Source organism: Varanus komodoensis, unplaced genomic scaffold (genome assembly GCF_004798865.1).
Source record: "Varanus komodoensis strain SLA01 unplaced genomic scaffold, ASM479886v1 scaffold8, whole genome shotgun sequence".
NCBI lineage: Eukaryota > Metazoa > Chordata > Lepidosauria > Squamata > Varanidae > Varanus > Varanus komodoensis.
In genome coordinates, this window is record NW_025336481.1 from 17,623,460 (window position 1) to 17,638,755 (window position 15,296).

The 15,296-nt window shown below is 42.1% G+C and overlaps 1 protein-coding gene across 4 annotated transcripts in view; it reads left to right on the forward strand.

Moving 5' to 3' along the window:
• The window catches only part of GRAP2 (GRB2 related adaptor protein 2), a 51,860-nt gene extending 36,570 nt beyond the window's left edge, over nt 1-15,290 (forward strand). For 3 of the 4 annotated variants that reach the window (XM_044455696.1, XM_044455695.1, XM_044455694.1), the window contains 5 exons: nt 1,353-1,472; nt 4,008-4,179; nt 11,922-12,044; nt 13,461-13,577; nt 14,258-15,290. In XM_044455696.1, the coding sequence (XP_044311631.1) occupies nt 1,353-1,472; nt 4,008-4,179; nt 11,922-12,044; nt 13,461-13,577; nt 14,258-14,437 (712 nt within the window). In that variant the 3' untranslated portion in view covers nt 14,438-15,290. The remainder of the gene's footprint in view (nt 1-1,352; nt 1,473-4,007; nt 4,180-11,921; nt 12,045-13,460; nt 13,578-14,257) is intronic. The other variant, XM_044455697.1, reaches the window with a different exon arrangement.
• Nucleotides 15,291-15,296: the final 6 nt, after the last annotated feature.

The following is a 15,296-nucleotide window of genomic DNA, read 5'->3' on the forward strand; positions in this document are numbered from 1 at the left end:
TGGTGATGTGTGGTGTTTGGGGAGGTTTTTGGCCTGGATGTGCCTGATTGACAATTATTGGCTTCTCTGCTAGTGTGGTTTCCATCCGCCTCACTCAATCTTCCTGGTGTTGGCTCATTTCCCATTAGCCAGCACTCCTGAAATTCAACTCCACACTGGATGGCTGGAGCCACTCCTGCAGGAACTGCTATTCTTTGCAGGAAACTCTGTGGCAGGAACATGGAAATCACAGTGCCAGGGTTGGACATTCAGAGAAACCATGGTGAAAGAGGAAACCATGGATACCATGACATAGTTCAGTCAACACAGCAACCACCTGTCTCTCAGCCAAAACTAATTCTCAGAGTTATTGTTATTATGGGGGTGGGTAGAACCATGGGCACTACCTTGCACTCCATGAGAAAAGGTGGAATATAAATCTAGTGTGTGTGTGTATACATATGTGTATGTGTGTGTATTTACAATCCTTTTCAGGTTTATATAGGCACACTTGTACGCACTCCTCTCTTAACTAAACACTACTGCAGCCTTTTCTGTTATAAAGCAATGCTTCTAAAAGTGTTGTCCAATAGGAGAGAACATCTGCCTTGTGGCTTGACTTCAGCAGGCAAAATACCTCGCCCATGTAGGTTTCTAAAGCATTGTTTGCATATTATCAACTCGCATGCTTTGAGACACTGGGAGAATTGTCCCTCATGTGAATGTGTTGCACCACTGCCCCCTGCTGGGTGAAACAAAAAGGACCTATTAGCATAGGCCCAGCTGCTAGTAGTTGGGGGGTAAACAGAGAGAGAGAGAGAGAGAGAGAGAGAGAGAGAGAGAGAGAGAGAGAGAGAGAGAGGTCTATATTTAATGCTAGGCTCAGTCAGATGTAATCCTCTTCTCCTTGAAGAAGTGCCTTTGTCTCAGTGTGCCTTATTAGGGTACCACATGCTGATCTGCTTCAGCTGCTTGAACTGAATAACCTGTTGCATTGTCTCCAACACACATACACACACACAAATAAAATCCTTCTTCTAACAAGTGATTTAAAATGTATACACACATTTAAATGTCAGGATGGTATGTTTTCATTTTCCACTCTGAGCTGCAGAAGCACTTGAATTTTGATAGGGGTTTGCTTAATTTTGTTCACTCTGGACATTAGAAATAGATTGGAGGGATGTGCTGCTGTTTAAAAATCTTTTTTTTTCTTTAGCACACTGTGGTACATGACTCATTTGGATTTCAAAATGAGTCATGTGGCATTTCTGCCCATTGTATGCTTTATGTTTACCTGGTTTATGGGGAATCTTCTCTCCAATTCTTTTCCCATTATCAATTCATTTTGTGTCATGTGTTACACTTGGTAGCTGGTTCCAGGAAGGAGTAACCCGTCATGAGGCTGAGAAAATGCTCAGGGACAAAGAAATTGGCTCTTTCATCGTCCGAGCTAGTCAGAACTCCTCAGGAGACTTCTCCATCTCTGTCAGGTATCTCTGACTTCTGATTTTCTTTCATATCTTTTAAGGAAAAGTGATGTTGTGCAGGAGGAACATCTCTGTGGCAGGCAACTTAAGGCAGTGCTGCATTCTGTCTGTGTCTGGGAAAGAGCTGTATATTTCAAAAAAGGTTTCTTGCCACTTGCCTCCAAAAAGGCCTCCAAATAGCTTACAGTATCATAAAAATGCTGGGCAGTAAAATATACAATCAGCACTACCCTGTGTGTTACTAACTCAGAAGTAAGTCCTGTTTCGTCCAGTGGGGCTTACTCTTCAGTATGAGTAAAGTCTAAAAATTTCAGAAAACAAAAAGGCAATCTTAAAACAGCAGAACAGATTAAAGCAACTCCTGCAGCAGCCAACAGAGACTAGCCATTTCTGGAGGATTAGCTGTGCTAAGCTCTGTGTTACAACAAAAGCAACAGAGTCTTAAACTTACAGATTGATGAAGGTGTAAGTGTTCATGGACGGAGGTCCACTTCATTACATGTATGGAAAGTTATCCTAAGTTGGCAGGTATATATACTCAAGGTTTCCCTGGGGTTGGTGGGGATTTGAGGCCAAAAGGTCAAAGGGAATTACGGAAACCACCAATTGTGACAAATGTTTAAATGTCTATTTATGTAAAAGGAATACAGTACCATTCACAAAAAAAGTACAGGCAGTCCCCGGATTAGGAACACCTGAGTTACAAACAACCCATACTTACGAATGAACTACCATAAAGCCTATTAATTTTAAAAAAATTGAGTTACAGACAAATGGTTTGTACCTTCTGGAGTTTTGCGCCTACTGCAGAAATCATCTGCAGAGAGGAAGCGAGAGGGAGGCCTCCAAGGCTTGCTTTTTTGCCCAGGCAATCTGAAGAGGGAAATCTCTCTGGCATTGCCGTGCTGCAAAGAGGAGGCACTGGGGGGCAGGAGGGGCTACAGATATTTCCAGTCTTTCTTCTTTCGTGAGGATCCTGTGCCCCTAACCCCCATGAATGTGGAGGGCCAACTGTATAAGCAAGTGTTTCTTAAGTGCTTTATATTCATTTTATTTACATGATCTGGCTTACATACAAATTTGACTTAAAGACATTCTCAGGAACAGAACTCCTTCCTAACCCAGTAGGGAAAGCAGTTCATCCTCTGTCAGTCCAGGTGTAATGCAGCCTATTTATGAGAGCACTGCGGTTTGTGGCTTTGCTTTAAACTGAGTTATTTTACCCTGGTTTATTAGAATAACAGATGTCAAAGAAGTGAGTGCCACATTCCATCTTCTCCAACTACTCCTGGTTGTTCATAATAGGCTAGAGTTAAGTTAGTATGAACCCTATCCGGATCAGTCCCGCCAAACATTTGCAGGCTTCCTCTTCTGCTCAGCCCCATCTTATGAAGCAAGCTGAGCTGAGAGGAAGTGGGGCACAGGCCCACTTGTGCAGCCAGCAAGCTTCTTCCTGAGCAGCTGCAGCAGCTAGCACAGAAGAGAGACAGCATTTGTGGAATGGTTGCAGGCAGGCTGCCTTCCTGGCAAGTCCTTTGCAAGGAGACCGTTCTTTAGCGCCAACTGCAGCAGCATGCCCTGCGGACACTGGGCGCGCTTGCCAGGAACTCAGACCCTGGCAAACTGAGCCCAGGGAATCCAAAGATTTCCCACCTTCACCTGGATTCCTCACACATGCCTAGTCTATAGCACTTCCTTAATTTACTCAAAGGGACAATTAACTGATGACGTACACAGACACAGTTCCATGTAAGATCTCTTCCGATTGAAATTAATAGTTGTGATGGGACAGTTGTGATGGGGAGAATCTGTAACATGGCAAAAAGTTGTTAATCAGTATTTCATTACACTTCTATAACTGGAGCTCATTTTGTGATTTAAAACAGTTCATAAAAACAGTACAATAAATGCAATAAAATCCTATCAGAAATATGAACATTTTAAGAAAATTTAGAAACCACGAATAAACATGCAATGAAGAATAGCCCTATAAGAATACCTGGGATGAGTAATCCACTCAAGCCCTTGGATATTCCAGTATATCTTTAAAAGACATTGCATAAAAGGCTGTCTTAAGGTTGACAAGGTTGGCACCAGGCAGGCCTCATTGGGGAGGAGATTCTATAGAAGGAGGGGGACACCACAGAGAAATCACCCTCCCAGCTAACTCCAAGGCAAGTTAAAGCTCTTCTCTTCACCTTCCTCCTCCCCACCCACATCCATAGTGTGGCCTTAGTCCAAGTGAGAGGCCCTACAAGGGCTGGGGGTTTGTTTTTGATTTTGTTATTTTTGTTTTAAATAGCTATAGAATGCCAATTTATAAAACAATAACATGGTTAGATTGGCCCTTATGTTGGGATTTTTAAACATTGTTTTTGAACTCTAGCTGGTTTGCACCAGTCCTTGCATTTTCACAAGGAATCGAAGTATGAGATGCTTACTGTATAAAAGACATCCCTCTATGAATATTGTTAAAGCAGGATACAGAGCAGGATGGAATCACTGCTAGTTGTTTTGTTTTCTTCCCTTGGTATCCAGGCATGAAGACGACGTTCAGCACTTTAAAGTGATGAAGGACACAAAAGGGAACTACTTTTTATGGAGTGAGAAGTTCCAGTCACTAAATAAACTTGTGGAGTACTATAAGGTTGTTTCTATCTCCAAACATATGCAGATCTTCCTGCGGGAGGAGACCAAGAAAGAACAACAGGTACACCTTAGCGAGTTGAGTTTTTAAAGCAACCTGGGAAAAATGTCCACCCCTCTAGGGTGTTAAGATGCACAATGGTGTTTGATTGTTAGGAACTGTCCACCTGGAAGAGAACCTTAGATTGTTGGCATGGAAGCATGTCATTAGAAATGGGAATTAAAGTGACTTTTCCCATGAGACTGACCAAGCTATTCATTTTTTATGCAGGGACTGCTTCCATTGTATAATGCACATAACATTGTTCCTTCCACCTATTCTATATGCTATTGCTGAGATCCCTGCAATCCTTGAAGGCTAATCTATTTGACGTCCCCTCATCCAATAGTCTTAAATTTTTCCAGTTCCAGGAGCAACTTCTTAATTCACGGGAACATTGAATTCACCTATTTATTTTTTAATTCTATATGGCTCATGTTGTATACTGGGGGCTAGTCCTAATGACATTTCAGGGTCACTTACAGTCCAGTGCCTATGATTACAAATAGATTCAAGATCTTTTCCAGCCATGAAATATTGATTCTTAGGATTTCTGTTAGCAGATTTGTCAGTATGAGTTCCTTAAGGCAACCTCTTAAAGATCTACTGATAGCTAATAATGCAGAGAACCCGTGTGGGGTGTTCATTTGAATTTTGCACTGGGAAACTGGAATATGGGGGTTCTACTCCCCAATCATCTGTGAAGCTCACTGGGAGATTTGGGGCCAGTCACTCATTCTGAGCCTAATCTACCTTACAGGGATATTATTGTAGTGAGTGTAAAATGGAGTTATGTAGGCTACTCTGGGTACCTCACAAGAGGAAAAAGGTAAGTTATAAATGCAGTGTAATAACAACACTTGTGTGTTGTGTTTCAGTGGGCACTAAGAATGAGTCATCATTCTTCTCCCACTATAGATAGGGGGTTAGGAGTAAGAGAGCTGTATATGTAGCAGGAAGTCAGTCTGTGCTGGAAGAGGATCTGAGAGGAGGCAAGGAGCTGATTTTGCTCCCTGCAGGAAATTCTATGGCCATATGGGTACCCCTAGACATCTGATGAGGAGCAGGAATGTGCTGGAGAGCTGTGAACCCACTTCATATGTTCAGCCTGTATAAATATGTAAAACAGGGCTGGGAAACATGTGGCACTCCAGATGTTGGTGAACTGCAACTCCCATCAACTTTAGCCAGCATAGCCAGTGCAATAGATTATAGAAATTCCAGTTGGAGAACATCTGGAGGGCCAGATGTGTGCCATCCTTGGTGTAAATAAGCCTTATATTACAGAAACTCCCTAATCCCCCAGTTTCTTCATTCTAAGGAAGCTGAATCATGGTAACTGCTAGAAACTCTGAAACCTCTCACTACTTGGAAATGAGGTGCATATGCATGATTTTATCTTCCTAGTTTTCTTTCTAGAACCACTAGAGATCAGGACATCCTTAATAGCTACAGTTAATTTTGTGCATTGGTAGATTCCCTGGGTCATGGTGGGGAAAGAACAGAAATTCCCCTTTCTAAAAATCTCTTAAAACATAGTAGAGTTGCTGTCCTACTTGCCTCTGATCATGCTGTCTTTCTATTTCCCTCTCATACACACAAACCCACGCCCAATTACAGAAAGTGGTGGGCAGTGCCTCTGTTGTGACTCCTAATGAACTTAATGAAGAGCAGAGCCCTGACTAAGGCAGAGTTTGCCAGGGGCAGTGGGTCACGGGAAATCCTTTCCCCTTATTATAGCCTTCCCCAGAACAAGTCCAAAAGTGTTGGACTGCAGCTTTCATCTTTCCCAGCAAGCATGGCCTTAGGCTTGCTGGCTGGAGATTATGGGCGTTACAGGCCAAGCATTGTAGGAAGTATCAGGATCAGGAAGGCCATGCTACTAGAATGGAAGTTTCTTGCTAGCGTATAAGGGGGGAATAGGAAGTTACCACCTCTGAAGAACTTTGCTGCCTTGATGCTGGCACGGAGCCCCTTGGACAACAGAAGAGCAGATAGGCTTTCTTCCCTTCCTCAGATATGTTTGTACGTCAGCACTTTCCAAGCCTCAAGAGATCCAGTTACTGCACTTATGCATCTTAGCTTAATCTGTTATCTTCAGGAGAAGCAATAAAACTTACCTCTTACATTGCTTTGGGTGTTGCAAGGCTTTACATATATTACTTTGTAATGTAGATTAGTATTTTTATATCTACTTTGGAGGAGAAGAGGCTGAGATAGCAACGTGTGCAACAACCCAGACAGACATGGCATGGGAGATCTGTAACTAGGTTCCCTAGCTATTCATTTGCTCTAAAGCAACCAGTAAGGGCTCCAGTTCTTTAGCGCACTCACACACTGGCCTGTTACAGGCATGTTATTTTGTCCCAGTTAGGCGAAGAGCCGCATGAAGGTGTGTGATTTAGAGTGAGGGAATGTCATGAAGGTGGAAAAGTCAAAAAGAAAAAAGAAAAAGCAAAAATCTCCCCTATGGATTTCTCATTTTTCTATTTAAGCATGTTTGGTGGTTGCCCCAGCAGCCAAGCATCAGATAACAGCGCACATAGGGGCCATGCGCATGCTCGGAAAGGAGTAGCGGCACCAGGCAATGATGTCACGAGCCGTGACTCATTAGCCGCAACTCATCAGAGCTTTTGCAGTGCACTGCCAAGGACTGGCTGTGAGTTGTTTTTTCTAAACTAAAACCTCAGTTTTCAGGTTTTATTGCAGTGTTGGCACTTCGTGATTAATAAGTGGGTTTTGGGTTGCAGTTTGGGCACTCAGTCTGTAAAAGGTTCACCATCACTGCGTAAGGCTTAGAAAAATGAAGTGTCCTGGCATGATTTTGTTAGTTGGAATGTGTTTAGAATGGGCAGAAATGTTGAGCTGTGCAGAAAAAGCTACTCAAGGAAGGCTTTTTCAAAATTGCCCTCTTTTTAGTGGAACTTTTGCCCTATATTAGGGTTAGGGGTGTGCACCAGGGTAGGGTTAGGATTAGAAAAATGTGGTGTCCTAGTATGATTTTGATGGTTGGAATGTGTTTAGATTGGGCAGAAATGTTGAGCTGTGCAGAAAAAGCTACTCAAGGAAGGCTTTTTTCCAAAATCTCCCCTTTGAATTGTATTTTACCCTTATATTAGAGTTAGGGGAGTGCACCAGGGCAGGGTTAGGGCAGTGGTGGTGAATCTATGGCACACGTGCCACAGCAGGCATGCAGAGCCCTCTCTGTTGGCACACGAGCCAAGTCACCCCAGCAGCCGAGCATCAGATAACAGCGCACATAGGGGCCATGCGTATGCTCGGAAAGGAGTAGCGGAGCCAGCGATGATGTCACGAGCCGTGACTCATTAGCCATGACTCATTCGAGCTTTGCATGGCCAGTGTGCTGCCAAGGACACACACACACACACACTCACACACACACACACACTGCTTGGACTGGCTAAGAGTTACTGTTCTAAACTAAAACCTCAGTTTTCAGGTTTTATTGCAGTGTTGGCACTTTGCAATAAATAAGTGGGTTTTGGGTTGCAGTTTGGGTACTTGGTCTCTAAAAGGTTCACCATCACTGACCTAAGGTTATGTGGTAGAAGAGCAGGAAAGGAAACCTCGTGCTCAGCTCTTAACATCAAAAGTGCATACAGTGAATTAACAGCTTTCTTTAGGAAAATTCTAGTTGGAAAGAGGAACATCTTTTGGCTACTCAAAAGCGAGCCTTTTGATTATTGGGCAGTATTAAATAAAATAAAATAAAATTCTCATTTCTTAAACTGTTTGAATTTGAATATCGTAGATAGGGATTTGAAGATCAAGCTGGAATCAGGCTGTCTTGTGCTCACTGGACTTCTTTCTCATGCTTAGCCCTGGCCAGGAAGTGAGCCATGCTGAGGGCAGGTATGTGAACTCTTAGGAAAACTAGCAGCTTTTTTGAGCAAAATATTCAAATTATTATTATTATTATTATTATTATTATTATTATTATTATTATTAGAACATTTCTATGCCGCCCCTTGCCGAAGCCTCGGGGCAGCTTACAACACAATAAAATACAATAAAATACAAAAATAACAATATAAAATTAAAATTAACAATATAAAATAAATAAAAAATATAAAAGAAGTATAAAAGAATTCTTTGCACAAATACACAAGTCATGCGAAGAGATGCAGAACTCTCCTTGCACATAGGCCCACAGGCGGTGTGTGTGCAATCTAGGCTGGCCTGCACTTGCTTCCTGCTAGACGCCCACATGAACACTCCATCCAGGCCAGAGGGTTTCCCATCCCTGGTTTACAGGAACACGGGCAGAACGAGGTTAGATCCTATCAGTCTAGAATGGAAACAGCACTGTGTGTATTTCCATGGGGCTGTGCACTTTGTGGGCAGTGCTTACAGCAAGAGAAAAGCCATTCAAGTCTTAAGGAACCAATATATTCCACAAAAGAGAATGGAAGAATAATGATACAAAATGCTGTAATTCAATGCCAAAATAGTAATAGAATAGAACAATAGAAGACGGAAGCTCCTAAAGAAGTATTTATGCTGTTTTGTTGAAAGGACACCAAGTACACTTTCTTTTAGAGCCAAAGGGTGGTTTGTTTGTTTTTACTGTGAACTCTATTGTTTGCCGGCCTTTATTCACAAAGCAATCAGCCCAAAATTAAAATGAGGAAATGAGGTTTGAGACAGAGGTATGGCAAAAGTTATTGGAATGAAAGAGGCAGGTAAAATATTGCAAAACATATCTAGGAAGTGCAGAGTTTCTAGGCCACTGGCAAGTTGTTTAGGTCTATGCCAGAAGAATGAGGAAACAGCAGATCAGAGGCTGCAACCCATTACACACAACTGCAGTGCTGGGAATGCATGGTAACTACAGTAACCAAAAGCCTGCTTAACCAGAAAACACGCTCAGATATTAAATTACCAGGATGTGAATGCAGTGGCATAGCAGAAAATAGTATGTGCTTACAATAGCAATGACATTTTATAACCCACACTGTTCAAAGAAAAGCACTTGATTCCAAAGGGAAGGAATGATAGATTTCTGCATCTGACAGAGATCCCACCAGTTGTCCATTTTTAAAACAGTGTCATGGGATGTAAAGAAGGGCATTACAGAAAGATAAATACTGGGATGTAATACTATCAGCCAAAGAGGAGAGATTGAGTTGGAATGACAGAGGTGATAAAGCATCTTTAAAACAGAGACAGTTGAAGGTTAGTTATGGCCAGTATTTGCACTAATCACTTTGCATTGTAAAAACAACACCTTCCTGGCCTTGAGTTCCTCATTTGCATTAGTCTCCTTCTTTGCTTTCTCTTCTGCGTTAGTAATGATCATCACATGTTCACATAAATACTGCAAGAGGGGTTCAAAGGTGTTTTAAAATTCAAGCATGGAAATAAAAGTCCGATAGTGGCACCAAGTTATACATAGTAATGAAGGGTTCTATCTGGCTCCAACATTGGCCATACTTGCTAGGATTACTGGAGCTGTATGAATATTTGCACGTTCAGAAGCTAAAGGAAATTAAGCTTGAAATTTGATCCTGAATTGAAAATCAAAGAATTAGTGATTAGGATTGGAGACTTCCAATGCTCTGTACATGTTTAAACATTAAGAAATGTGTTTGAGAGTACCAGAGAGCAGAAATGGCCAAGACTCCTGTCTTCAGGGGTTTGTGAGTAAGATGAATTGTTTTAAAAGTATTAATGTACCACCATTGGTCATGACTCAGTATGTTTAGGGATTTGAGTTTCTTTATACATGTTTAATATACCAATCTGGATGCTAAACACAGGCCAGGTTCAGATGACATGCCATGATTCATCAGCCATTAAATAACCCATTCAGGATGTATAGTCAGAACCATGGTTTCTGGATCAAGAGAGGTGCTAGTACCCCTAGGATATGGAATGGGCTTCCACAGGAGCCCCATCAGTGAGGGTGTTCAAGGAAAGATTGGACAATCACATGTTGGGGATTACATGAGCAGAGCCAGCTGGAGTCAGGATCAGACTAGATGCCCCAGGAGACCCCTTCTGACTCTCTATGTTTTTATGGCACCTGTGGGCACTGGGTTGCATATCCAACCCCCACATTGTGTTAGTTGTGTTATGTTAACCCAGCGTGCATGGATTATACGTTGGTTAAGCAAGTTTTTAACTGCCAGATAACCGACACTCACCAAATTCATATGATATGACAAACCCCAAGTAGGGGTTGAATAATCAAAATGGTGACTATACAAACTTTACACTCGCAGCAGCCTCACCAGGGGTTAAATAACCCACAGTGAACTGTTGTGTCCATCACTGTGTCCTGTGAATGGCCCCAGAGGGTCAAAATTGTGTGATTTGTAGTGTGGGAGTGGACAGGCCTCCCACATCAGGCAGAGGGAACATCTGTGAGCAAAACCCTTCCTTCTACAGAAGGCATCCTTTGGATCCAGCCCACTGGAAAGATAAGTGCTAAATATTAAAAAAAATCTTATAAACATTACTATGTTTGTAAGTAGGTACCAGAAATGCAAACAGTACACCATCTCTCTCCCCATCAGTTACATGAACTTTCTGGTGGTTTCCATCCAGCTTGCAGGTCCTTTTTGTTACTTAGCTTTGATAAAAGATGGTTCTGAAGAGTCTGCACGTACAACATTCCCAGCCCAAGCTCCCAGATGAGCTGTGGCTAAGAGCATTTCCATATATTTGGTTTACATTGCCATGAATCTATCTCATGCCATTTATTATTTGACTGCCTTCATCACTGTTGACTTGGAAGGAGAGCATTTGTAGTGCAGATAAGCATTATATTCAGCATAGCTTATGTATTTGCATGGCAAAGCATTAACTATCATGTAAAACAAGTGAGAAACCGACAGAGTCTTGTGGCATCTTATACAAACCTACCAAAGGCCTATCTGTTGGGGATGAAAGGGCCAGTTATTCCTGGCCCATATTCCAAGGTCAGGCAGATATGGATTTGGCCTTGTCAAGTGGTCCTGGGATCCAAAATTCCCAGATACTGAAATGGAAGTAGCAGAGGGGCTTATCTCAAGGGCACCCTCCCAAGCTGTTCATGTGAATGTTGAGAATAGTCAGGATTTACAGCTGCAGGGAGGGGGCATGGGAAAAGACCTCCTGCAGCCAGCCCAGCCTGGCATGACCCTTGATCCCATGACACAGCATTGGGAGAGATGGGCCAACCAACTAGAGGGGGACAGACAGATAAAAAGCTGGACTGCCTCCATAAGGGACATCCCAGAGGAGAATGTTGGAAAGTAGTTGTTAGATTGGGTTCAATGAACTTCTCTGTGCATGCTCAGAGACTCATTCTTTGGTGGTTGTGCTTACTAGAAGTGCTCTAGAGAATAAAGTACTTTTGCCAAAGAATGGTCTGTATTCAAAGTGCCAAGGGGGTGAATCTGGCTCATGACCCTATTTCAGCATTCAATTCTCACAATGGTCAACCAGACAGATCAACCGCTGGGGTGTTTAGCCCCTTATCAACCCAGTTCTCCAGGATCATATGTCACGTTCCACAACCTATGAAAAGGCCATTGTGGGTTTACAGTAAAAGAGGTGGATGCACGGTAGGCAGCATGCCTTCACTTTCCTGCTCCTCCCCAACAATGCTTTGGTTTTCAAGGCCTGAATTCTTCACAATCCTTTCCAGCTCTTTCAAAGTCAAGGTCTGAGTATAACCTCTCAAAAACATACTCCCCATGGACAAGAATACCTAGAAGGAAGTTTAAAACCTAAAAGAAGGAATTTATCTTTCTTTCCAGGAAGCATGTGTTTTGAAGCAGACCAAAAAGAAACAGGACATGAATTACCCACCTGCAAAGGAAGCAGGAGCATCAGGATACAAGAAAGATGTGGGTCAATGTACTCCTTTGCACCACAAGCAGGTAATACAGTAAGGGCAGAATTAGGCTTGGGGTCGAAACAAGTGCTAGAATGAGGATGGGAAACCTTAGTCCCAGGGGCCAAATCTGGCCCCCTGGGATTCCTCAGATAGCTACACTCCCTTTGTTCTGGCTTCCAAGCATTAGGTGAATTTCTGGTTTTTATGTATTCCTGCCCCCTCCCCCATTCTTAGAGGCTGCAATGCCTCTCCTAAGGTCTGGTTAGTGGCTTCATCCCCTTTGCCTTTGGACACACACCTTTACTTTTGGTCTTGCTCAGCACTGGAATGCAGCTCCCACCCCCATCCCAAGATTCTCTGAAACTGAACTTAGCCCTTGGGCTGAAAGAAGTCAACACACCAGTACTAGACTATGCTTATTTAAGGGCCGTGGCATGCAGGATACGAGCTTCATCACACCACCTCTGACTTCATGTTTGCATGATTTTGGAATTATATTTAGTCTTGCAAAGCAGTGGCCCAAACTGATATGCCTGACCTGAAAATTGATTACACATAATGATCTGCATCTCCAAACATAGTAAAAGCAAAATTAACCTACATTAGTTCATTTTTCCCCAGATTCTCTCCACCTTTTTATGTGACATGAATGGTAGAACTGCATGTGTGTATATTTATACAAATATTTAAATCTGAGATTCCTAGCTGATGTAGATGGGAGATGTCATCTGGTATAGAAGGGGCAGGCTCCCCCTTCAATCTGGATATTCTGCAGCATGGAAATACTTCACAATCCAAGTAAAAGGGAGTAAAAATGCCCAAGCTACACCATGTATACACAACACCAGCCTCTGTAAAGAAAGGCATGGAAGCTAAATCCCATAAAAACAAAACTCTGCTGTTTATGATTCATATGTCTGCTATGATGCAGAAAATTGAACAAAACACATACACACACACACAAAACCTCCTGCTTTAAAGCCAAACTGAGTTTGACTTATTCTTAACATCTCTTGCAAAGAACAATTGACATACCTCTCCGTATTGAGTTACACTGACCTTTTGTGTTGGCTAAAATACAGAGAAGAGACCCTCTGGGGCAATTTGAAATGTTACATTTTGTAAAAGGAAATTGGAAAATACTTCCAGAGCAAACAAGGATGTTGGGAGATCCAGAGGGCAGTAGTTATTTCATGGAGAATAGAGCCTATTATACAGCTTGACTTCCAGCAGATAAATGTGGCAACAGAGCTTTTTGACAAAAGCAAAGCTCTGGAGTGGCCAAAACACTGCAGATAATAATAGATGCTGCCACACATTTGAATGCCTCCCCCATCCATAAATAGTCCAGGCATCAATGAAGTGCTATTTGAGAGAGAAGAAATCCAGTAAGATTAATTTAATATCACAAAGAAGGAAAGGCGGATGAGATCTCTCTTATTTCCCTCATTTTTTTCAGGACAGGCGTGGCAGGAGTCTGGATATTCAGGATGGGCCCAAGGGCCAAAGAGACCATGGAGAAGGGAGTGTGCCATCCATGTTCAGGAGACACACCGATCCAGCACAGCAGCCACAGGTAATTTTTTTCTTTTTTATGAGGCAGAGTATAGGCTGGCGGGAGAGGTAAGACAAGTTTCCACTCAAAGAGTCAACCTTCTGCATGTATAATTTGCAAAAAAAGTGTCACTATGCAAAACTTCTGGGCAACCCAAGAGCTTGGGTACCTTCTTAGATTTGTGGTGAGAAAAGCATAGAGTTACCTCAAGTGTTTTACTTCCTTGCTTGCTTCCTTTTCTAAAGATAGAGTTTGACATAAGTCGTTGAAATAATTAGCACCATATCCATAACCTCTGTGTTCACAGAAATTAAGAAAGCAGAGTAAAATGAAAAGGAGAAGGGGAGTATGAAGGTGTCAGGGAATGGGTGTGATATCTTGGGTAAGCATTTTATTTCCCTTAGGACAAAATATTAGACTTGCTGGGACTATTCATGCAACAGATACTATTTATTAAAAAGCTTTTCTATACCATCCTTCACATTGGGTCCCAGGATGGTAATATTAGGGGGTGGGCAGGTACGTATGGAAGGAGGTCCTCCTTCAGACATCCAGGTTCTGAGCTGTTTAGGGCTTTAATTGTGCAAGCAAGATTTCCTGGGTGGGCCATATGTGCTTTGGTGAAAGTATATAACATTGGGTGAGATCTGTAAGATTTGTGGTGGTGGCTGACCTGTTCCTTTTTCTTTGTGTGTTACAAGCGATCACGATGGGTCCGTGCCTTGTATGACTTTGAGGCAATGGAGTGTGATGAACTCGGGTTCTGCACTGGAGATGTTATAGAAGTCCTGGACAACTCTGATGCTTTGTGGTGGAAAGGCTGTTTACATGGACAACGTGGTCTCTTTCCTGCCAACTACGTAGGGCCTATGACTTGGTGAATTCACATGGTTTTTGACTGTGTTTTAATTAGGACATTCCATGTTATCAATAGCAGAAGACATCTTCAAAAGACCAAGTTACATAGTTTTTCACAGTCATATTATTAGCTATTTGGTAGTTTTGTTCAAGCATACTATCTTCTCTCCCAGATCAAACACAGAAGAAAGCAGTTTTGCATTCATCACAGCAGACTTGAGTTTTGTACAGCTCTTATATGAACCAGTGGTAACAGGAATATTCTCCTTGGAGTAGCTTTTCAGTTATTTCAAAATTTATTGAGTGTTTTTAATTTGAAAAGTAGATGAAGGTATATCAAATTTTCTAAATGTACATATAATATACATTAATTGTTCACGGTTTTTTTCTAAAGTTCAGCTCACCTGACAGGCAAATGACTGTTTACTAAGTAGACTGATGTACCAATTTACTGATGTACTATTTACTGATTACATCAGTCATTTGCTGCCCAAGCACAGGAGAATGCTGAGCTCATGTTCCCACTGGGAAAAATGCAGCATAACTCCCATTAAGTACAGTTTGGCTTGGAATTTGTCTCTATATGCCTTGATTGCTTGATCATTAAGACTTTATTTTCCCAGTAAGAAAGCTTTACAATATCATTCTTAATTTTGACTGTTCTTCCAGACATCATTACAAAGGTGCATATGTATGTTTATTCCACTCCACAATAATCACCTCAGTTTTTTCCCCTCCTAATTATATGATTTGCTGTTGCTCTTTCACTTTGTTTTCCTTTTGCTTGGGCCTTATTTGGGATTATTAGTTACAGAACAAAGCAGAGGACCCCTCACAGGAGTTCTAAGCTGCAGAGAGGTTTAGATCAGGGGTCTCAAACTC